General features: G+C 48.2%; 3 protein-coding genes across 11 annotated transcripts; 1 reads left to right on the top strand and 2 right to left on the bottom strand.

Moving 5' to 3' along the window:
• Window positions 1-6,014: 6,014 nt before the first annotated feature.
• Window positions 6,015-11,873, bottom strand: Jmjd6 (jumonji domain containing 6, arginine demethylase and lysine hydroxylase). 5 transcript variants are annotated; one of them, XM_021627740.2, is made up of 7 exons: window positions 11,494-11,873; window positions 10,721-11,109; window positions 9,380-9,666; window positions 8,738-8,835; window positions 8,130-8,218; window positions 7,260-7,398; window positions 6,015-6,354 (listed from the first exon to the last, which is right to left on the bottom strand). In XM_021627740.2, exons 1-7 carry the CDS (start codon window positions 11,620-11,622, stop codon window positions 6,223-6,225), a joined length of 1,263 nt encoding a protein of 420 aa, XP_021483415.1. In that variant the 5' UTR covers window positions 11,623-11,873; the 3' UTR covers window positions 6,015-6,222. The 5 variants fall into 5 exon arrangements, 4 of the variants coding, with proteins under 4 accessions (XP_021483415.1, XP_060242314.1, XP_021483416.1 ...); XM_060386331.1 differs by having other exon boundaries at window positions 7,176-7,398; window positions 11,494-11,771; XR_009592716.1 differs by having other exon boundaries at window positions 6,308-6,354; window positions 8,130-8,223; window positions 8,700-8,835; window positions 11,494-11,771.
• Window positions 11,874-11,961: 88 nt separating this feature from the next.
• On the top strand, window positions 11,962-19,051 carry Mettl23 (methyltransferase 23, arginine). The gene is made up of 5 exons (XM_021627744.2): window positions 11,962-12,209; window positions 17,595-17,699; window positions 18,239-18,476; window positions 18,555-18,639; window positions 18,722-19,051. The coding sequence occupies exons 1-5, from the start codon at window positions 12,126-12,128 to the stop codon at window positions 18,885-18,887; spliced, it is 678 nt and encodes a 225-aa protein (XP_021483419.1). The 5' UTR covers window positions 11,962-12,125; the 3' UTR covers window positions 18,888-19,051.
• Window positions 19,052-19,248: 197 nt separating this feature from the next.
• Srsf2 (serine and arginine rich splicing factor 2) lies at window positions 19,249-22,403 on the bottom strand. 5 transcript variants are annotated; one of them, XR_009592719.1, is made up of 5 exons: window positions 21,837-22,403; window positions 21,288-21,598; window positions 20,913-21,016; window positions 20,183-20,287; window positions 19,249-19,681 (listed from the first exon to the last, which is right to left on the bottom strand). XR_009592719.1 is itself a non-coding variant. In XM_021627734.2 (3 exons), exons 1-2 carry the CDS (start codon window positions 22,196-22,198, stop codon window positions 21,295-21,297), a joined length of 666 nt encoding a protein of 221 aa, XP_021483409.1. In that variant the 5' UTR covers window positions 22,199-22,403; the 3' UTR covers window positions 19,249-21,016; window positions 21,288-21,294. The 5 variants fall into 5 exon arrangements, 1 of the variants encoding a protein (XP_021483409.1); XR_009592718.1 differs by having other exon boundaries at window positions 20,183-21,016; XR_009592717.1 differs by lacking the exon at window positions 20,913-21,016 and having other exon boundaries at window positions 21,837-22,402.
• Window positions 22,404-22,461: the final 58 nt, after the last annotated feature.

The following is a 22,461-nucleotide window of genomic DNA, read 5'->3' as shown; positions in this document are numbered from 1 at the left end:
CAAAGGATTTGTCTCTAGGCTCCTGGCTTTCCTACAGGATGTGTGCAGCCAAATATATATGAGCCTTAATTTAGCCTAACCACTCCTCATACACACACACACACACACACACACACACACACACTCCCATCACAGCATCACAGCCCTGTTTTTACTAACAAGGTTTCATTCAATAGCCCAGGCTGGCTTTGAACTTGTATTGATCCTGTCCAGCGCTGGGACTACAGGATGTATGCTACAAAACCCTCCGAACCCCGATTTCTGTTTCTTAAATTTATTTGAGTGTTTTGCTTTCATGTATGTCTATGCACCACATGCAAGCCTGATACCTGTGGAGGCCAGAAGAGGGTGCTGGATTCCCTAGAATTGGAGTTGAGCCACCATACGGGCACTGGGACCCAAACCCCAGTCCTCTGCAAGAGCAGCAAGTGCTCTTAACCAATGAGCCATGTCTCCAGTTCCCTAGCCCCATTTATTTTTAGCCCAGCATAATTCTAGCATCCAGGAGGCAGAAGTAGGAGGGTCCAAAGTTGAAGGCCATCCTGTCTCAAACAAACAAAAGTATAAAATGTATTTTAGTTTTTTTTTTTTTTTTTTTTTTGAGATAGGGTCTCTGTAGTCCTGGCTGTCAAAATACAATTTATTGTATTTTGAAGAGGTCTGTTCTGGAGCCCTGCATGGCGCCACAGGTTTTTAATCCCAGCACTTGGGAGGCAGAAAAACAGGTAGATCTCTGTGAGTTCGAAGTCAGCCATGGTCTACCTAGCAGGTTTTAGGACAGTCCACAGCTACACAAAAAGACCTTGTGTCAAACAAAACAAAATGTCCATCCTGCTAACTGAGCACATCCTAATGACCTTGATCTTTAAATAAGAAAGGATGAGAAGACACAAGCAGAAAACACTGCAAATCTCAAATCCACTTGCTTTATTCAAAACGATGAACAAGGTTCTTGCAAGAGTTAAAACACCAGGGCAGAGCCACAAGTACTTCAGGGCAGGACACAGACCCCCGGTTTCTTGGTATTCTGATAACAAGAGACTATGGTGCTCAGGGCAGCCTGGTTGCTCTGAGGCATCCAGTTACCATGGAGACAGCAGGCTTGGGCAGGTTCTCCCTGGGGAGATTCCTGGGGGATAAGTGGTTCAAGTTCTTAAACTAAACAATGAGACACAGTTGAGAGTCCCCAAAGAGAGACCCCACATTTGTGATGGAGACAGTGTGAAATGAAATCGGCGTAAGGTCTTGCCAAGGGCACGGGGGTATTAAGAGAAGCCAGGCCCTACCTTGAATTCATCAAAATGCACACGCCCCAGCCCAAACATTTCTGTGGCAAGGTCACGCACACAAGCTAAGGGATCCACAGCTGCCCCTCACGCCTGCCTCCTTCACAGCACCGGTCTACACTGCTACATTCCCTTCCCACCCCTTCTCCTGCCTAAAGCTCAAGGCCTCTACGTATGTGGTGCACGGGCTCAGGCAACTGCTTCAGCGACTCTCCACACACCACTGGGGCGCTCGCTGCTCTTGCTGTCTTTAGGTGTAATGCATTTGGTGGGAGCTGAACTTGATCTCGTCCGAGCTTCCTACCCCACTAGCTTCCCTCGAACAGCAGCAGCCACTGCCCACTGAGCCCCATGGGCAGGCCCCAGGGCTGTCCCTGAGGTGCCTGCAGGCACTAGACATTCTGCTCAGGGCCTGAGTGACTAGGAATCGGGGATTTGCAATCACAGCCAGATAGACAGGTGCTCCCGCTTGCTGGCTTTCTCTGCCAGGGTGAGACCCTAAGCCCACAGGACTGAGACTGCAGAGGCACCTGTGCGGTAGACTGACGGTGAACTGTGAGCGGAGACTTGGGGTTTTCCACTCTGCTCTTTCTCAACGCCTTTGCCCAGAGCCCAGCTCTGGTTTAGGAAGACCAACTTGGCTCAGCTAACAGTCCAGTGTTGCTGAACTCTCTGCTGTTACCATTCTAGCTCATGTCCAGAGAAAGGGAACCTAGTGGGGTGGGAGGGGTTTCTACCTCCTTGTCCTGAGCACTTGGCCACTCCTCTACTCCTCAGCCCCTCTACCTTACCTTTTTTGTATTTGATGTGCCCATAGGACAGTAGCAAGGACAGGGGTGCAGAAGCTCTGGCCCGGCTAGACTAAACCATGCACTTATTTGTAGGGTGGCCAGCTTCCCCTCTGGCCGCTAGGGGAAAACTAGGGGATCTGATTTTCCCATCTGAGATTTCTACACTTCCCAGGCCACTGTCATTTTACTTCATCCTGACCCCTGGTGGCAAAGAGTTCTTCTTTGGTTGCTTGTTTTATTTTATTTCAATTTTTTGAAATTGATCTCATTCAGCCCAGGCTGGGCCTGAACTTGCTATGCAGCTTAGGCTAGCCCTGAACTCCTAATCCCCCTGCTCTGTGGGCCAGGCCACTCTTGAACTGATCCTCCCATTTCAGTTTGGCAATGGCTGCTGTACCGCTGGTACCTTACTCAGTTTTCTGTGTAGCCTTGGCTGTTCTGGACTCGCTTTATAGACCAGGCCAACCTCAAACTCATAGACATCCACCTGCCTCTGCCTCCCGAATGCTAGGATTACACGTGTGAGCCACCACACTGGGCTTCAGCTACTCTAAGATTTATTTTTGCTGGGCAGTGGTGGCAAAGGTCTTTAATCTCAGCACTTGGGAGACAGAGGAAGAGGTAGGCAGTTCTCTGTAAGTTTGAGGCTAGCCTAGTCTACGAGTGAGTTCCAGGACAGCAAGGGCTGGAGAAACTGTCTTGTGTGTGGTGGGGGGGTCTATTTTTATTTTATGTGCATCACTGCTTTACCTGCATGTGTATGTGCACAATGTGTATGCTTGGTGCTTGCAGAGGTCAGAGGCAGGTACTGGATCTCCTAGAGGGTTATGAGCCACCACCCGGATGCTAGGAACCAGATCCCAGTCCTCTGTAAGAGCACGTGCTCTTAACTGCCGAGTGACCCCTCCAGCGCCTGTGTGTGTGTGTGTGTCAGAAGACAACTTAAGGAAATGGGCTCTCTCATTCTACCAGGTTATTAGTCTTGGTGACACCTGTTCTCTCCTGCAGAGACGTCTCAGTGGCCACTTCTTGCTTTAAGCAGGTTGGGAGAGGAGCAGTTGTAAAGGGTGAATGAGGCGTTCCAGTAGCAACACAAGGAGAGGTTTCCTGAAGATGGTGAGAGTGCTCTGCAACACGTAACATAACCTGCACATCATGAGAGATTTAAATTCAGGGTCTCCTCAACCCTCTGGACCAGGAGGCAAGGCTGTTCTAGGACAGTACTCAGCCAAACCAGACGCCACCTCTGCAGAAGGCATCTCAGCCTCCACCAGCCTTGTAGCTGCATTAAGGTCCATATACAGAAGCCTGAGCTAGAAAACCAAGGCTGGCCTCCTGGAGGAAGGCCACACCCTAACTGAACCCTTGGCAGAGACCTGGAGTCCCTTTGTGACCCACATCTTGCGGTCTTCTGACAGGCCCTGCCACAGTTCCAGTGCATCCACAGGGGCTCCCTAGGTCACAGCCAGTCTGACCTGAACCCACAGACCCTAAAAACTGCCAGTTCCATTGCAGAATTTCTTTCCTGCATACATGAGCTGTCCTTGATACACACTGGCCAGATGCATGGAGGACACTGGTCATCAAGTTCCCTACTCATTCATCACATGTAGGAACTGACCTATTAGAACCCGGTCTATTTGCAACTCAAATGTTTTCTGAGATGAAAACACCAGGAACACCTTCCCTGAGGCCCAATCCTATCTTCTACTGTTCCCCCAAAATTTACCCACAGAATTCACAGCCTTCCCTGTGCAGAATGATCCTACCATGGCACCAAGTCGTCAGCAACCGTACAGGGCATGCAGCTCAGACGGGAAAGCAGAACCAGCTTACCCATCATTAGTGCCCGTGTGGGCCAGAGAAAGAAAACCCACCATAGTCAAAGCCAGAGGGTAAGGCAGGAGCAGAAGACTGAGCTGAGGTGGGTAGCAAGCATCAGGTTACACAGGAACCACCCTGGGAGTCTATTCGCTCAGGGATGAGCACAGCCTCCAAAGGGTTCCTAAGCCAGCCAAGGAAAGCACTAGTGTAGTGAGAATTCTAGAATTTTGGTTTCTTAAAAGAACATTAGAAATATTCTGTGAGCTCATGGCCAGCCTGCTCTAAAGCAAGTCCAGGACAGCCAAGGCTACACAGAGAAACCCTATCTCAAAAAACCTAAAAAACAACAAAAATATTATGAATGTGTTTTCATTTTAATCCCAGGTGTGGGGATATGGGGCTGCTTCACAGCACCTGACTGTGATTTGCCTCGTGCTCTGGTGGAGTAAACTGTCTGGTGCAGAAAGTTTCTGCAATTGTGTGACATCTAGAATTCTGGGGACTTTTCAGAAGGTATATAAATGCTAGGGACCCAAGAGGTGGGGTGGGTTGTTGGTTATTTGTTGTTGGTCACAGTTTGTTAAGTAGTTGCGCAGAGAAATAAAAACAAGAAAAAATTAGATGTCCTGACATCAAAGGTCAAACTTGCCCCAAGGAACGTGATGTCCCTAATCAGCAGGAAGTAGTCTAAGGATAATTTCATCCCTTTTCTGACTTGACTTTACTCAGGGATCTCTTTCCTTTCCTCTCTTAGCATGGTGGCAGAGGCCTTTAGTCCCAGCACTTGGGAGGCAGAGGCAGGCAGATCTATGTGAGTTCAGGTCAGCCTGGTCTACAAAGGAGTTCTAGGACATCCAGTGCTTTTTACATAGAGAGACCCTGTGTAAAAACAAAACAGCAAACAATACCCTGTCTCGAAAAACAAACAAACAAACAAACAAACAAAAAAACCGGACAGGGTGGGCATGCTCAGTGGTGCATGGTCTAGTACTTAGGAGGTTGAAGTAGGAGGATCCTGAGTTCAAAGCCAGCATGACTACTTAGTCAGATACTGTCCCAACTGTCCCTACCCCAAACAGGCAACTTCAGACCTTACATTACAGCTTACTATCACTTCCCAAGGATAAATGGGAGGGCACGAAATGACTCACAGAGAGCACATCAAGGTGCAGCTGTGAAAAAGGACAACCAGGGTAGAGAAATGCACACTAGGCCCACAGATCCAACTGAGGAAGACAATGTGATTCTCCCCCACTGAATTCCAGTCACACCAAAGAGGATGTAGAAAAGGAAAAGCCAGAATCCTGGGCTTTTATTATGCAGTCAATGCGTAACTATCATCGTGGTGAGATCAGTGATTAGGGACAAAGGAAGGCAATAGAACTGTCATCTGTACCAGTGAAGCACCAGAATGTCACTCACCATCTCCTACATCCTAAGTTAGAACACTTCTCAGGTACATACAAGAAAGGTAAACACTGGGCCTATCACTCCACACAGGGCAGGTAGGTGCCAGCAGATTTTTTATTTTGGGGTTTAACTTACTGAGATCCAATTTTCTGTCTCTTTGTCTTTATCTCTCTCTCTTTGAGACAGAGTTTCTCTGTGTAGCCCTGGCTGTCCCAGAACTCTGTGTACCAGACTGGCCTTGAACTCCCAAGTATTGGGATTAAAGGTGTGCACCACCCTTATTTGACTTACTTAGATTCAATCTAGTTTAAGAAGAGAAACAAAGGCCAGAATGGTGGCACATGCCTTTAATCCCAGCACTCAGGAGACAGAGGCAGCTCGTTCTCTTGTGAGTTCAAGGTCTACAGAGAGAATTCCAGGACAGCCAGAGCTGTTACAGAGAAACCCTGCTCAAAAAACAAAAATAAAATAAAATAAAAATGAGAAACAGAAAAACAAGTCTGGACAGATGAGTAAGATATTATACAGCAAGTCTGTTCAGCCTTCAGAGTAATTCAGTAATTCCCCTACTGTTCTCTCTTCGCCTCCCAACAGGAGACACACTAGTGAGGCAGCCTCCCCCCAGTAGCCCCCCTCCCCCGCATACCACAGGAAAGGAACACAGGGCAACTCTAGTGTGCCCGAAGGAAAACTGTCCAGGATATAAAATGGAGTCATTTTATTAAATAGGTAAAGGGCTTCATTGGCACCATCCACACAACTTTGCCCTTACAATAAAAGACATGACCATGGAGAAAAAGCCACTGTACCAAATGCTACCAATTCCCATTCTGAATGTCCTTGTTCTGCAGGTTCCAACGGACTGGCCCCAGGGCTGCGAGCACATCCTGACACGCAGCTGCCACCCGAGGTCACCTGGAGGAGCTGCGCTCTTTGCTCACGCAGTCGTCCTGTGAGGTAGTGTCCCCGTTCCCCACCACGCTGCACGTTCTCCTCTTCTTCCGGCGGTGTGTTGTCCCATCACCTTCAGACCCGGATTCACACTGGACAGAGAGGAGAGACACTTCAGGCCGGTGAGACGGCTCACTGGCTGGGTAAGGGCATCTGGGCTCTTGACACTAAGCTTCATAACCTGGCCTCAATCCCTGGGGCTCACATGGAAAGAGAAACGACTCCCTCAAGTCTTTCTCGGCCGTCCACATATGCTACGGTTAACGCTGTGTGCACAGGCACACACATAGTAAGCCAAGGCAAGAGCAGACTCTGTGGGCACTGGAGAGGCAGCACAACTGGCCAAGAGCATTTTTCTGCTCTTCTAAAGGACAAAATTTACTGTGAAATTTGTTACAGAACAATGTTCTTTATAGAGAGATATTTCAGGCCAGAATATTAAAATAGAAAAGACTAAGAAGGTGTGATGGTGCATGCCTCGATTTGGGAGCTAAGGCAGGTGGATTTCTGTGGATGCAAGGCTGAACAGGCTTCCTGCATAACTACAGACTGAGTTCCAGGGAAGCCACAGTCAGAGTGAGACACTCAAAAATACAGAACAAAAAACTTTTAATCCCAGCACTAGGGAGGCAGAGGCAGGCAGATCTCTGTGAGTCTGAGGCTGGCCTGTCACCTTTGAACTAGTGTGAACTAAAGTAGGCCACTGGGTCCATGTTGCCAACCAGGGGGAAATTTTCTAACAAGGGTTGTGGTCAGAACAAAGACTCTAAACCCTGACACTGCTGTGTGCTGGCTATGATCACAAGGCCATTGTGATCACCCGACTCCAGACACCCCAGGCACCTCTGCAACAGGTCAGCTTATACAAATGTGTGCAGCTGTGAAATGGGTGCAGTTATGGAAACAAGCAAACCTGTGGCCCTTGGAGAACGTGAGCGAGGCACCTGCGCTGCACTCCCCGTGGACTGACGGGGCCCCGGGCAGGCACGCGCCTCACCTCTGAGTCTGTGTCTGAGGAGCTTGAGCTGGAGGAGCTGGAAGAGTCACTGGAGCTGTCAGAAGCGATGCCGGTAGATTCCTGGAGGTCAACAGCATCAGCCAGGACAGCCAGCTCAGGGTGCTCCTGCTTCAGGATCCTGAAGGACAAGAGGAACTGTTCTCAGGGAGGCAACAGCTGGTGGCAACACCCAGTCAGAACGACAGACTCAACGTGGAAGCCTCCATTGTTTACGGCACCTGGATGTGCCCAATGTCTTGGCTGGAGGGGCTCCAGGAGACACAACTGGGCAAGGACAGACCACACAGGCCGCCCACGTTCGCTGAAGAAAAACAACACCCTAGTGCCAGAGGCCTGCATGAGCACCAGCCACACATCTCTGCAGGGGGTGGTCCTTGAATTTTTCCCTTGGGAGAAACAGCTTCTTTTCCTACTTTTCTCCCTAAACCTTTTCTGACTGACTTTTTTTTCCTTTTCCTTTTATTTTTTTTTAAAGCCTTTCCTTCCCTCAGCACAGAGCTAGTGAAGGGGGTGGGAGCTGGTTAGATTATACTAGAAAGAGCAGAAATAATTAGGTTTATAAGAAATAAGATGTCACACGAGAGACCACCCCCTCACCTGGAGAGAGAAACCAAGCTGACTAAAAGCAGCAGCCCTCCCCTGCAGCAACCTAACCTGATGTCCACTGTGACCAGCGACAAAGGACCTGCTGTTGCAAAGGCCTCAGAGTGGCCTCTCTGCAGCACACAGCGGCCTATAGGGCAGAGTGAGTAGGCCTCTTGCCCTTGAGTCCAGGGGAACAGAAGCCACCACCCTTGCTGGCCTCTCAGCAGAGGCAGAGCACTGAGCAAGCCAGAATCCCTCTCTTACCCCGAGAGCTGGTCCCTCCAGGTCAGGGTTGGGACACAGTGGCACGGGGTGGCTGGGGGTGGCTTGCACTGCCGCTGCCCGTGCTGTATCTGTTCTGTGGATAAACAGAGGAGCTAAGTCTCCAGGGCAGTTGCCTCACAAGAACTGAAGGTAGTAAGTGCAAATGAATAATGTTTCCGGGTAAAATAAAAACCTCAATGATGGTTTTTGTTGTTGTTGTTGTTGTTTTTTTTTTTTTTTTTTGCTAGTACTATATCTTTAAAAAATAACAAACCAAAAAAAAAAAAAAAATTAAAAAAGTAAGGAAAAGGGAGAAACAGCGTGAAAACAAAATGAGAAACGATCCCAACTGTGACCATGTTTTGACTGATTTTGACCAACATGCAGAGCTGCACCCTGCCACCTGGAGGCTAGCAGACACCCTGACAACTAGCCCTGACCTTGAGCCCTCTCTATCCAGGTTTACAGGCCCCAGCCGGCACCAAACACTTTATTGCAGCAGAGAACTCTCCCCTGTTCATCTCTGGGGAAGGAACTGGAACAGAGCAGAAGAGAAAAAAAGCTTCTCACCTATACCACTTCCTTGATAACTTTGGTCTCCCTCTTACCGTCTTGTGCCACACAACAGGGAAGTTGGTACTACTGGCAAAGTTCTGGGTGATGGCAATGGTGGTGTCAAGATTGAGGACAACATGCCACCATCCCCCTGAAAGCCAACAAATAAAGAATTCAGTAATGATCAGCCCCGCAGACACCTGGTGTCTAACTCAGCAGAGGCAAGCCCTTACTTTTTCCAGTTTATGGCCCCTAAACGGCAGAGCTAAGTGTGTTGACTCCTGTTGACCCAAAGTTGTGACTAATATTGTAAAGCAAAAGTTCTAGGAGGACCCCCAGCCCTTAAACACTCAGTTCTGCAAACTTCATGTGTCCAAGTGTAGCTCTGTCTGCCTGAGATTTTCCAAGTCAGCCCAGCCAGTTCTGCCCTCTAGCAAAAAGCCACAGAAAGCAGGCAGACCCTGGACTACCACTCAGACACAGGCACGTGGGACATGGAGACGCACTCCCTTTGGGCTTAAGACCCTAACCCCACCATCACAGGGTGTGTGTATGTGTGTATGGGCGCGCACACACATGCCCAGCAGACTGAGAGGGACTTTTTGTCTCATCCTATGATTCTACTCCGAAATGACAATTCAGTGCAGTTATGGAATACAGCGAGAGCTGGCAAGTTTCTTCCAGCTCATCTATACCTGGTACAAAGACAGTTTCTCCTGGTTTCTGTAATATCTCCAGGGGCTTGAATTCAGGTGGCCAGGTGGGAAGCTGTGTCCGGGGATAAATAACATTAAACCAGGTAATTGCTTCATCTTGTTGGCTCCCGCCTTCCTCTCGGGTCACCTTGATGAGCTCTCGGGGCGCGCTCGTTGGGAACAGGCACCAGCGCTTGTGGCCCTGAACTAAGGCATTCCAGGCGCTGGTTCCCAGGGGGTCAATGTGAATCCCAGTGCCAGAGCGTGGCGGCCCCATCACAAACCACCTATAGATGTAAACATGAAAACATGAAGTGTAATCTGAAATGTACATGACATAAAAGTCCCCATAATACACTAGCATACACTATACTGTCTTCAGAGACTGTACAACTGCTGGATTACATTAACTGAATTTATATGTGGACTGATTTCTACCCGGAAAAAAAAAAAACAAACCCAGATTTTTAAATTGTTGCTGGACTTTATAAGCTGGACATGGTGGCCCAAGCTTTTAATTCCAGCACCCTAGAGGCAGAAGCTGGTGGATCTGTCCGTACAGGCCAGCCAGAGCTACACAGAAAGACCCCTTCTCAAAAAACCAAAACCAAGCTGGGCATAATTTCAGATATCTTTAATCCTGGCACTTGGAGGCAGGGGTAGGCTGATCTCTGTGAGTTTGAGGCCAGCCTGGCCTACATAATGAGTTACAGGCCAGCCAGGGCTATATACTGAGACTGTCTTAAAAAAGAAAAAAGATAACACACTTGTAAAAATATAAATAAGACTTCCTTTATAAAGCAGTGGTTCCACATTCATGCACATTTGAATGCCCTGGGCTGGGCTGAAGAAATGGCTCCTTTTCGGAACACTGAATCCTCCAGAGATCCAAGGTTCAATTCTCAACACCCACATGGGGATGATGGCTCACAACTATCCATCATTCCAGTTCCCGAGGACCTGATGCCCTCTTCTGACCTCCTCGAACACCAGGCTCAAACTGGCACACATGTATGCAGTTAAAGTGCAGGGAAGATCCCCTCTCTGCTTTCACAAGGTTAGACTGAGTTCTGCTAAAAGGTTTTTGGGACTTTTATTGCTGTTGGTTTGTTTGTTCTTTTTTTTGGGGGGGGGGGGAATTGTGTTTGTGTGTGGTTTTTCCCAGGCAGGGTTTCTTTGTGTAGCCTTGGCTGTTCTGGAACTCCCTCTGTAGAGGAGGATGGCCAGGAACTCACAGAGATCCACCTGCCTCTGCCTCCGGAGGGCTGGGATTAGAGGCGTGCACCACCACGACCCCTGCACTGTTGAAGAATTTTGAACACTTGCTGTTGTATACTTTACCTGTAAGGGGGTCTGCGCTTCTCCCCCGCGTATTGGAAAAGATCATCCGTGAAAAACTTGGGCACCTTGTAGTCTTCCAAAAGTTTCCTTCTTTTGGGGTGTTCACCATAGCTACTATCAAAGATGTAAAGGGGACTGTCATCACGGGTGCTCTCCATGTACTCGATGTAGTATTTCATCTTCATCTTCACTGAGTAGCCGTCATTATCCTCACCACACTTGAACTTCTGGTTCCGGTATTTCCTTTTGAGGCGCTCCAGAGTCCATTTCTCCTGTGCGGACCAGCCCTCTTGAGCATTCAACAGAACCACGGGCTTGTAAGGCCTTTCGTACCGCTCTACAAATTCTTCCACCGACAGCTGTAACGCATCTGCTCTCTCCACGTTATCCTGGGGAGAGGAACAACAAAAAGACCCGTCCCGTTAAAACACAGGAAGAAGTCCGGTGGCGGCTAAAGGTGTCCCACGGGGCCAATTAGCAACGACACACATTAGCAGTGAGCCAGCCTCTGGCTCCTCCAAGGGGGAGGGATGGAGGGAGGGAGGCCCACGTGCGTGAGAGTGAGCACGTCGCACCCACAGACACCCCTTCGAGGGAGGGAGGGGCTCGAAGCTCCCATTAACGAGCGAGCTTTGACAGCCCGGCGGCGGGGCCGTCGACCCAAGGGGTCCAGGGACAAGCGGCCCTCGGGTAGCCGGCACCGGAGGTGGACAGCCGCTGCGTGGGAGGCCCCGCCCGGGGGCCGCGCACTGGGTGTCCCGCGCCCCGCTCACCGGCACGGCCGCCGGGCTCAGCGGGTAGCTCTCGTAGTAGTTGTGCCGCGTCCAGTCAAGCGAGTCCTTGAGCTCGGGCCGCGCACTCCGCTTGGCCTCACGGATGCGTTTCTTGCTCTTGTGGTTCATCCTGAGGGGGTCACCGTCTGGTTCCGCCACGACCTCGACGCGGCTCGCTTCCTGCCACCAAATGCGTCTTCTCCGGCTGGCGCGGCACCGAAACGCCCTTCGCTCCGGCCCGGCGCCTTTAAAGTCGCCTTCCAGAAAATTCACTCCCCAGCGGCCAGCGGAGCTTCGGGTTGGGCGAGCAGCGGCCGTCCTCCCCGCCCCACCGCCTCTTGCGGTCCGCCATTGGCCTCAGCGACGTGCGAGATCCGCCTTCACGCGCGCCGATTGGGCGCCATGTTGAGAAGGTCGCGTCGCTGCCGCCCTGCCCCTCCCTGCGGCGTCCTGCGCAGCACTTCCGGCTGTGCGTCGCTTCCTTGCCGTCCGCTTCCGGCCAGGCCCGCCGCGGCTGCCGCCTGCTTCGGTGTTTCCTTCGGAGAACGTCCCGGCCGGCTGCCCTTCCCGTGTATCTCCCACCGCCCCCTGACCCGGGGTCCCCCGACACCCTTCCGGGCGAGCGCGGCCTTATGTCCGGGGCCCAGCGCTTTCGGTTCCGGGATGAGTCTGGCCCCGGAGCTGACAGGGACGTGCTGGAGGTCCGCGTCCCGCAGGTGCGTGCGGCGGCACACCCACGTGGAAGCACCCTCTGATTGGAGCATAGGGAATGGGGAACCCTCGGTTCTCGGCCTCGTTCGGGAGCATCAGGTTTAGTATGAAGCCCGGTGATGGCTTAAACGTGCTCCAGTGAGACATTTAGGGGACCGTTCCAGGAAAGTGGCTGTCTTGTCTTATGCTAACTTTGAACTTTGAAGCACTTATCAATATATCTTAAACCCCTGCTCACTCACACACACACATCTCTGGCTGTCTGAAGCAGTGCTGGGGTTCGAACCCAAGATCTCATACATATTAGGCAAAAGTTGCGCCACTGAGTCATACTCAACCCCGTAATTCTCACTTGGTGTAAGTTTTGGGACCAGGGATTCCCGTCTCCTAACACCCCAATAAAGTTTTCTGCATTTTCCCAGGCTTGCTCCCCTGAGTCCGTAGCTACCGTAAGCCTTCAATAGTAACTGTTCCAGTAAGGTTTTACAAAGGATTTTCATGTTGTCATGTTAACAGCTGGCCCAGTAGGTTGGGGTTCCTGGCAGTAGCAGTGGGAGCACAAGGTACAACCCTGTAGCAGCCCGCGTTTCTTTCCAGAGACTTCTACCCAAGCGAAGTAGAGATTTTTATCTTGTTTGTTTGAGACAGGGTTTCTCTGTTAACCTGGCCTGTTCTGGAACTCACGCTGTAGACCAGTCTGGCCTCGAACTCAGGGATCAGCGTGCCTCTGCCTCCCTAGTGCTGGGACTAAAGACATCACCCTTTCTACACCCCCAGCCGCCTCTAACACCCATCGGAGCAGAGATTCTTGACTACATACTAGAGAAAAACTTTTCAGGGCAAATCAGTATGAAGCAGACTTGGAGGGTATTAACATTATAACCTGGATTTAAGTTTGGGAGTTAACAGAGACTTAGGAAAAGGACACAAAAGGCATGGGAACAGTCCTTGCAAGTCAGAAAACTTTGAAGTGTTTTAATTGCCATATGCATGAATTTGGCAGCTTCTGCAGTTAAACCATGTAAGGGATTTCTTAAAATCCTTTTAGTTACTAAGACAATAGAGGTGCGTTGCACGGGAGGGATTACAGTGATGGATGCCAAAACCTTATTTCTACAAGAAACTTTAAGGATACTAGGTCCTAAGGGTGTTGACATGTTTATAATCTTGGGAGATTCTCAGAAATTTCCATGTTACAGCTGGAAAAGATGTGAGGTTACATTTAAAGGTCAGACACACTTTGGCCATATGAAGCTTCGGTTTTTGTTTTTGTTGTTTGTTTTTGAGACAGCCTCACTGTGGCTGTGGCTGTCCGGAACTTGATCTGTAGACCAGGCTGGTCTTGAACCCACAGAGACGCATCTATGCTCCTTCCTATGTGCTGGGATTAAGGGTGTGCCACCATGCCTGACTGATTCTTCAATATTTTAACATTCTGGTTTGAAATATCTCTCTATAAGGAATATTGCTCCTCTGTAGACAAACTTCACGTTGAATTTTCTTAGTTGTACTGAAATTTGACCCTTTACCTGATGAGACTTTAGCCAGATTCCAGGATGAGAGCTTTCCCATGTGGTCCTTATTTTTCCTGTCTGTCCTGCCTCAGAAGCTCAGTAAAAGCTTTTGGCCTCAGTTAAAGAGAAAGACAGCATAAGAGGCAGGCCAAAACTCAACTTGTTTCCTGTAGCCTCCAAATGTCTTCATGTCAAAAACTCTAGAATTGCCTTCTAAATTTAGGGAGTAGATACTCTCTATGAATAGATAGTTTTTTTATACAAAAATCTGCGGTTATTGTACTCAGGGTAAAAGTCTCCCGGGCTAGGCCTTTACTCAGGCTGTCCTCAACACTCAGTACATTGTATGGTTGTATGTTATCAGCATGTGTATATATAATATTATGAGTCAGAATATCATGTTTAGGCACTGATACTTATTTTTTGATATGGGATTTCATTATTTAGTGAGTTTCCTAGAACTACCAGAGACCTGCCTACTTTTGTCTTTCTTTCTTTTTTTTTTAACAAGATGGCAATCTTTATTTTAAAGATTTATTTATTTATACATATGAACACTATAATTGCATCAGATCCCATTATAGGTGCTTGTCAGCCACCATGTGGTTGCTGGGAGTTGAACTCAGGACCTCTGGAAGAGCAGACAGTGCTCTTAAGCACTGAGCCATCTCTCCAGCTCCCCTACTTCTGTCTTTCAAATGGATTAAAGCCTGGCACCACCATACCCTGCTCTTTTCTTTTTCTTTTTCTTTTTTTCCAGGTGGCCCGTGCCCTTAATCCCTCCTTTAATCCTTATCGTTCATGAGGCAGAGGCAAGAGGATCACTGGGAATTTGAGGCCAGCATAGCCAGTTCCAGGACACCCCGGGCTGCATACCTACTTTGTCTCAAAAATGAAAAGCTGAAAGCACTTTGAACTGTTGATTCATCTTTCTAGTCCCCTGTAACTTCATTTAAACTATATATGTATACATACTTTTTTTCCCTTCTTTGTAGCCTTGGTTGTCCTGGACTTGCTTTATAGACCAGGCTGGCCTCAAACTCACAGGATCTGCCTCCCTCTGCCGCCCTGAGTGCTGGGATCACAGACGTGCCACTACATATTTGTATGTTAAGTAAAAATAAAACAGTGTTTCTCGGTGGCTTTTCCAGTCCGTTCATTTTCCAGTGTTCTTCATACTTCTTCCCTTCTCCACTCTCAGGATTAACTTCCCTTCATGCTCTCCAAATAAAGTTTGTTTTTATGTTGATTATTCTTTTTTGAGACAAAGTCTACGCAGCTTTGGCTGGCTTTGAACTCAGAGATGGGCCTGCCTCAGCCTCCCAAGTTTTAAGACTAAATGGTTGTGTCACTACATCAGGCTATATTTATATTTTATGATTAAGGGTGTTTTGCCTGCATGTATGTCTCTGTCTTCATATGAACCAAAAGGGGGTGTTAGGTCACTTGGAACTGAAGATACAGCAAACAGTTTACTAGTTGCCATATAGGTGCTGGGAATTGAACCCTGGTCCTCTGGAAAAGCAGAGGACCCCCCCTTTTTTGTTTTGGTTTTTCGAGACAGGGTTTCTCTATGTAGCCTTGGCTGTCCGGGACTCACTCTGTAGACTTGTCTCGAGCTCACAGAGATCTGCCTGCCTCTACCTCCCAGAATGCTGGGATTACAGGTGTGTTCCACTGCGCCTGGCTCTTTATTATTCTTTTTAAATAGGGCTTTGATATTTAGGTCTGACTGGCCCTGAGGTTGGGCCCTCTTGTCTCAGTCCCCCTCCTCTGCAGTGCTGGAGTGGCCAGTTTACCACCATACCCACCCATTCCCTGTTTGTCAGAGGACTGGATGAGGAAGTTAGATTCAGCTGATTCCTCTACAGCTTTGATACCCTTTTTTGCTCTTTTTTTTTGCCACCCTGTCAGGGGCACACTTTCCTGCAGAAAACAAGGTGGCAGTTTAGATTTCTGTTGCTAATATGTAGTGCTCTGTGCCTGGCATTTACCCTGTGGATAAGTATCTGCAGCTGAGAGACTGAATCCCTGACAAGTATGTCCTGTGAAATCACACAGCTGGATCTGGAGTTTGAGCCAGGGGACGCTCACTCCAAAAACACCTTTCTCCCCTTCTAAATGTTCCCCAGATTCCAATTGTTTGCTTTTGGATTTTTTTTTTTTTTTTTTTTCCACACAGGATCTAGAAGTCTAGCCCTGGTTGGCCTTTGATTTGCTATATATTTGAACCTTCCTCCTGTGTGATAGAATCACAAGTGGGAACCACACTCTGAATGACTAGTTCTTTCCAAAGGCTTGATTTTATACTTTAGGATTCAGCTCCACGCATGCCTCCTCCTGTGGGATGTCTTTCTAGGACAGGCAGGGCATACCACATCTAAATTGTGCTTGAGTTGAAAATCTTCCGGTACAGGGCTGAAAGAGGCGTGGCTCGGTTGTTACAGTGGATATCTAGCATGCAAGAAAGTCTGGGTTTGGTTCCCAGCAGCTTATGAAATTAGGTGTGCTGGCACATAGCTGCAATCCTAGTACTTAGCAGGTAGAGTCAGGAAGATGAGAAGCTCACAGTCATCCTAGGCTACATAGTGAGTTGGAAACCAGCTCTTGAGCTACAAGAGACACTGCCTAAAAGAGGGTTTGGGGTGGAGGGAGCTGAGCAGTGGTGGCACACACCTTTGGTCCCAATAAAGGCAGGATATCTTGAGAGTTCGGGGCCAGCCTGCTTTACAGAGTGAGTTCCAGGTCAACACAGAGAAACCCTGTCTTGAAAAAACAAACCCCCCAAAATAAGTAAGGCTGAAGAGGTGGCTTAGGTAAAGGTTCGGTTGAATCTGAATTCTATTCCTATATCCCACATGGTTTTGGAAGGAGACAGCTTTCACAAGTTGTCCTCAGACCTCAACATGCCCCTTCCTCCAACAAAGTAAACATAAACTTTGAAAGATAGCTATGTTTGTTTTTTTTTGTTTGTTTTTTTAAAAGAAAATTTCCAGTATCTTCTTGTACTTAGAAGTAATTCTAAGCTTCTGTGGCCAGTAAGATGCACAGGTCAATAAACCTTCAATCTTTTAGTTATGCTGGTGGGCTGTGGTCAGACTGAGGCACTTGCTTGGTCAGACCACAGGCACTTGCCTGTGGTCTGCTACGTATCATCCTGTTTTACTGCTGTAGCATTTATTATTTTTTAAGATTATTTACGTACAAGCACTCTACATGTACACCTGCATGCCATAAGAGGTCATCAGGTTGTTATAGATGCTTGTGAGCCACCATGTTGTTGTGGGGAATTGAACTCAGGACCTCTGGAAGAGCAGACAGTGCTCCTAACTGCTGAACCATCTCTCTAGCCCTGTTATAGCATTTATTACCAACCCAAAGTGCTGATCATTGTCGAGTATGTAATATGTACAGTGTACAGTCTAGTCCACAAAGTTGCAACTGTCCCTGATTCTCAATTTAAATGCTTATGGAGGGGCTGTCTCTATGGCTTAGTGGTTAAGGACACTTTCTGTTTTTGCAAAGGACCTGGGCTAGTTTTAGGGAATACAACACCTTCTAGTTTCAGAGGCACCAGTCATGCAAGTAGTACATATACATACACATGTAGACAAAACACCCATAAACATAAAAGTAAAATGCTTTTGGAGAGGTTAGGGCTGTCATCCATTAAGTCCTGGGTTCAATCCAGGTGTGCTGTGGTACATTCCTGTAATCCCAGCACCACTCAGGAGGAGGCTGAGGCAGGATTGAGGGCAGCCTGGGCTACATAGGAATAAAAGTACTATGGTTTCAGACCTGTAGGTTGCAGACTGGAGAGCAGTATTGTCATGGTAATAACTGATGCTAGTACTCTCACAAAAATTTTCTTTGCAGGTTCTGCATGTCCAGTATGGAATGTATGTTTGGCCCTGTGCAGTAGTCTTGGCCCAATACCTGTGGTTCCACAGAAGATCTCTGCCAGGCAAAGCTGTCTTAGAGGTAACTGGAGTTTTTAGAATGTTGGGTCATGTTCTCAAGTCTTCATGCTAACTAGCCTCTGAAGTATTTTTAAACTGGGTTGTTTGGCCAGCCTTGGAATTCTGAACTGGGAAGTTTTCACATTTTTAAATTACTAAAGAAATATGTGACTTGAGGATCTGGAGATGTTAGCCTGTAAAAAGCAATACCAGCTAGTGGGAAATCTGGCTATGCAATTCACATTTTCTGGAACTATATGTAGTTTAAGGCTTCTACTCCAGATCATACTACTGGAAACTATAGTTAGTGGCACAAAAATACCTGCATTGTAAACTAAACTGCCTTAATATGGAAGCAAAACCTAATATTGAAGCAGGCCCGTACTGCTACTCTTCAGCAAATCAGCCAAAATCAACTAAGCTCAGATTTCAGACCACTTGCTGCTAGCAGTGTTGTATGCCTTAGTCACAGTCCTCAGGTGGATCAGAGTTCAAAGCCAGCCCAGAATATGGAGACTCTCATTTGGGGTAGCAGAATTCTTAAATGCCATCTTCATTTAGATTGGAGCTGGAGTGAGCCTTCCAGGGATTTTGGCTGCAAAATGTGGTGCTGAAGTGATACTGTCTGACAGCCCTGAGTTTCCTCACTGTCTGGATATGTGTTGGCAAAGTTGCCAGATGAATAACCTGCCACAGGTGCAAGTTGTAGGCCTTACCTGGGGCCACATATCAAAGGACCTGCTGTCTCTGCCACCACAAGACATCATTCTTGCATCTGATGTCTTCTTTGAACCAGAAGGTAAGCTTAACCTATGGCAAACTTAGCTAGAGAGCCATCTTACAAAACTCACTAAAAGGACCCCAATTCCTCCCCCAGATTTTGAAAACATTTTAGCCACAGTATATTTTCTGATGCAGAAGAACCCCAAAGTTCAATTTTGGTCTTCCTACCAAGTCAGAAGGTGAGTATGTTTGTTTACTTAGTTTACAATGATAAAGAAAAAAAAAGGCATAAAATCATTAAAACAATCTATTTCTCCTAAGTGCTGACTGGTCACTTGAAGGCTTGCTCTACAAGTGGGATATGAAATGTGTCCATGTTCCTCTGGAGTCTTTTGATGCAGACAAGGAAGACATAGCAGAATCTACTCTTCCAGGAAGACATACTGTTGAAATGCTGGTGATCTCCTTTGCAAAGGACTGTTTCTGAATATATTGTATGTACCTCAAGCTGTTCTGGGGAAGTGTCAAGACTGAGTAACCTGCCATTAAGATGACTTGTCTTGAGTAAATAAATGCAGGCCTTAAGACTGATATGCCTAGCACTAACATGGACAGCATAAACAACTTAACAAAATTAAAACTTGAAAATCACTTGGACTACTCCCAATCATTAAAGTAGGACATATTCTTAGGTTGAGAAATGAGACACTGGAGACAAAAGCTTTGCATTTAGGTTCAGCTGACATTCTCCTAGTGAGGAAAATCTTGCTCAGTATGTTACCTTTAACATTCAAAGCAATTAATTACATAGATCTTTAGAGGAAAAAGACCAAGACATTCTCAAAAGCTTACATCAAGAAAACACTTTAATCAAACTACAGAAACAATGGTTATAGTACAGAATATTCATAAGCAAAAGATACACCATGTTTTAAGTACTTACAAAGTTACAAACCATTTGCTTCCTTAACATTTTCTGATTTTAAAGTTCATACATGAGGATGATCAGATTTACCATATTTTTTTTTGAGGGAAAGGGGGGTGTATTTATCATCAGCTAGATGTGCTCACTGTATGCTCCATTATTTATATGCAAGGCCCGGGTGACTGGAAGTGCAGTTGTCAGGCATTTTAATAAACTGGACAGCCATTTGTTTCTGCACGACAAGGCATCTTTACACAGGAGCAATCAGAAGAAAACAGGAAACAGCCAAGCACTCTGCACTGCAACACGCCACCTTAACAGCTAACCAGCATTACTCAACTGCTACACAACTGCGCCTAGTGCACAAAAATACATAAGAGAAGAGATTAGAATTGTGTTGGGTAAACAATCCTTTAAAAAAAAAATAAGTCTTTTCACCTGAAAAGTCTTTATACAAATTTGGGTTCAGATTATCATTTTAGACCTGAAGGTAAATAACATATATAAACAAATTACACCAACTTTCGTAGGTTTTTAATTTTAAGGAGTGAAGGCAATGTCGAGTCAATCTGCTGACAGCTTTAGGCTGTGTAAATGGCTGTACACGTTTTCTTATTAAGTCAGGAGGCCACAAATTAGGTTACCAATCTGTTTAATTTCAAACAAAAAAAGTCAGCACTATAAACAAAAATAAAATTTTACCTCAAATATCCAATCCAATAATGAAATCTGAAGTCGCTCACCTCACTAAATTACAAGAAATTTGAATAACAGCAACAAAATGGCACATAAAATGAAGCTTGCCACCTGAGGCAGATTAAAACAAGTAAAAAGTTAGACAAATGTTACAAAATAACCTTTTTAATAGCCAGTTGCTTGTTCCAAGGACTCTTCCACGGACCCGATGGACTGAGTTTGTGGTCCTTTCTCCTAAAGTCCTGTTAAGCTGCTTGCCGATCCATCTAGGTTTGAAAAGAAAAAGGTTCAGCTTACCTTCCACCACTACAAATGTACCAAAGTGCACATGGCTTCAGTATCAGGCACGTACTTACTAAGGCTCTGGTGAAACAAGTAGGTTACAGAAGGTTCCACCCGGCCATTTTCATTTTTTAAAGGCCCAAACGGGAATTTCCCCCAAAGGCTACCACCAGCACATGTTCCAATGATTCTTGGCCAACTAACCAAGGCAGAAAAAAAAATGGCAAGGGGAGAAAAAGAAAAAACGGGAGGGCAGGGTGGGGCTGTATCCAAACAAAAACTTGCTATCAGAAATTAGTCTACACTTTAAGATGTTTGAAAATGAAACTATTTGGCAGTTGAGGATGTTCTTAAATCAGCTACTGAGAGGGCCCTTTCCTTTAAAAAAAAACAGGACCAAACAATTTTAGAGTTAAAGACACACTATCCTTTCCCCACCCAGTGCAATACCTGTAACTTTCTTTTGGGGTTCCAAAAAAGTTCACTGCTTCTCAATTGCAATTCCTTTGCCACATCCATTAGAGTAAGAAGTCCCAGTCAGTACAACAACAGTTGAACTGATTGTTTGTCTCTATGAGGATAGTGCATCTTTAACATTTAAAGACAAACCTGCTCCAATACACGCCCACAGAAACTGGTCCCTGGAGGATCAGCCAAATCAGTTAAAATCTGCAATACTGGCCAATATTCTTTTATCAAACAGGAGACCGCAGCTTTAAAGGGGGAAAATGCAGACGTTGGATAAAAACAGCAAGAAATAGTCATTTTCATTAATAGGTCTCAAACAGTATGAAACAGCCATTACTACTAAAGCTTTACACAATCCTCTCTGCAGACCCCTCTTCAGCATTACTCCCAAAGCCGAGTAACTTCAGAGTAGTAGTACTCTTTAAACAGGAGTCACTTTTATGCTAACACGGCTCAAAAAACCTACTCCATACCCCAAGGGATTCAGGGTGTGTCTCGGATCCCCGCAGACATTACCATTTTCTTAAGAGGAAACAGCTCCTTCTTCTTCTGGAGACTTGGGGGGGCTCTTGGACCGCGACCTAGACTTGGATTCTCTCTTGGACACGGGGGGAGGACTTCTGGATCTCGACCTGGACCTGGACCTCGAGCGAGACCTGGAGACCGACGAGGACTTCGACTTGGATCTCCGCGCAGATCTGGACTTGGAGGTGGACCGCGAGCGCGACCGAGTGCGGGACCGAGACTTGGAGCGGCTGTAGCGAGAGCGGCTTCGGGACCTGGAACGGCTCCGGCTTCGGGACCGGCTGCGGCGGCGGCGCCGAGGGCTGCGGGCGGGACGCGAGCGCCGCGGCGGAGTGAGCGGCAGGTCGCCGGCCCCGCCCGCCCTCCCCGCCCCGCCGCCATTATCTGGCTGCCAGGCGCCATTTCCCTCGCCGCGAGGCGGGGTCTCGCTCGCCGCGGCCGGGCCCCGCCGCCGCCCAGGCCGCGAGGGAGGAGCCGCTCCACGTGCTCCGCGCACCTTTGTGCCCGCCGGCCTCCCGCTCCGCCCTCGGGCCCGCTCACCTGCGGCTCCGCCGTCCGTAGCCGCCGCCGCCGTACCGACGGGGTGGCGGGCCCCGGCGGCTGTGGTGCGAGTCGGGCGGGCGGCCGTAGCGCGCCATCTGCACCCGCAACTCGCGGCCATCCAGCACGGCCCCGTCCATGGCGTCCATGGCGTCCTCGGCGTCACGCTTGTCGTGGAAGCGGACGAAGGCGAAGCCGCGGGACTCCTTGGTGTAGCGGTCTCGCGGGATGTACACGTCGCCGACGCGCCCGTACTTCTCGAAGACGCGCCTCAGCGTGTCGGGCGAGGTGCGGTAGGTCAGGTTGTCCACCTTGAGGGAGGTCATGCCCTCCACATCGGGAGGCGGGCGGCCGTAGCTCATGGCTGCGAGGCGGCCCTGGGCCCTGCAAACTGGCGCCGGGACACTAACGCCCTAGGCAGGGCCTCGCTCTCGGCAGCAAGCGCGGCTCCCCGAGGCTGCGGCGGCGACGAGCCGCGCCTCCCTCGGCAGTCGCGGTCCGCGTGGATAAGCCGGGAGCCGCAAGGCCGGCGCACGACAGCCGCGCAGTCCGCACTCCTAAGCAGCAACTGAACGGGCGGGCGGGCCCCAGCGCCTATTTATATCCACCCTCACAAAATGGCGCC

The sequence above is a fragment of the Meriones unguiculatus genome, chromosome 7 (genome assembly GCF_030254825.1).
Source record: "Meriones unguiculatus strain TT.TT164.6M chromosome 7, Bangor_MerUng_6.1, whole genome shotgun sequence".
Classification (NCBI taxonomy): Eukaryota; Metazoa; Chordata; class Mammalia; order Rodentia; family Muridae; genus Meriones; species Meriones unguiculatus.
Note: the sequence above shows the minus strand (reverse complement) of the source record. Positions and strands in the feature narration are given on the sequence as shown.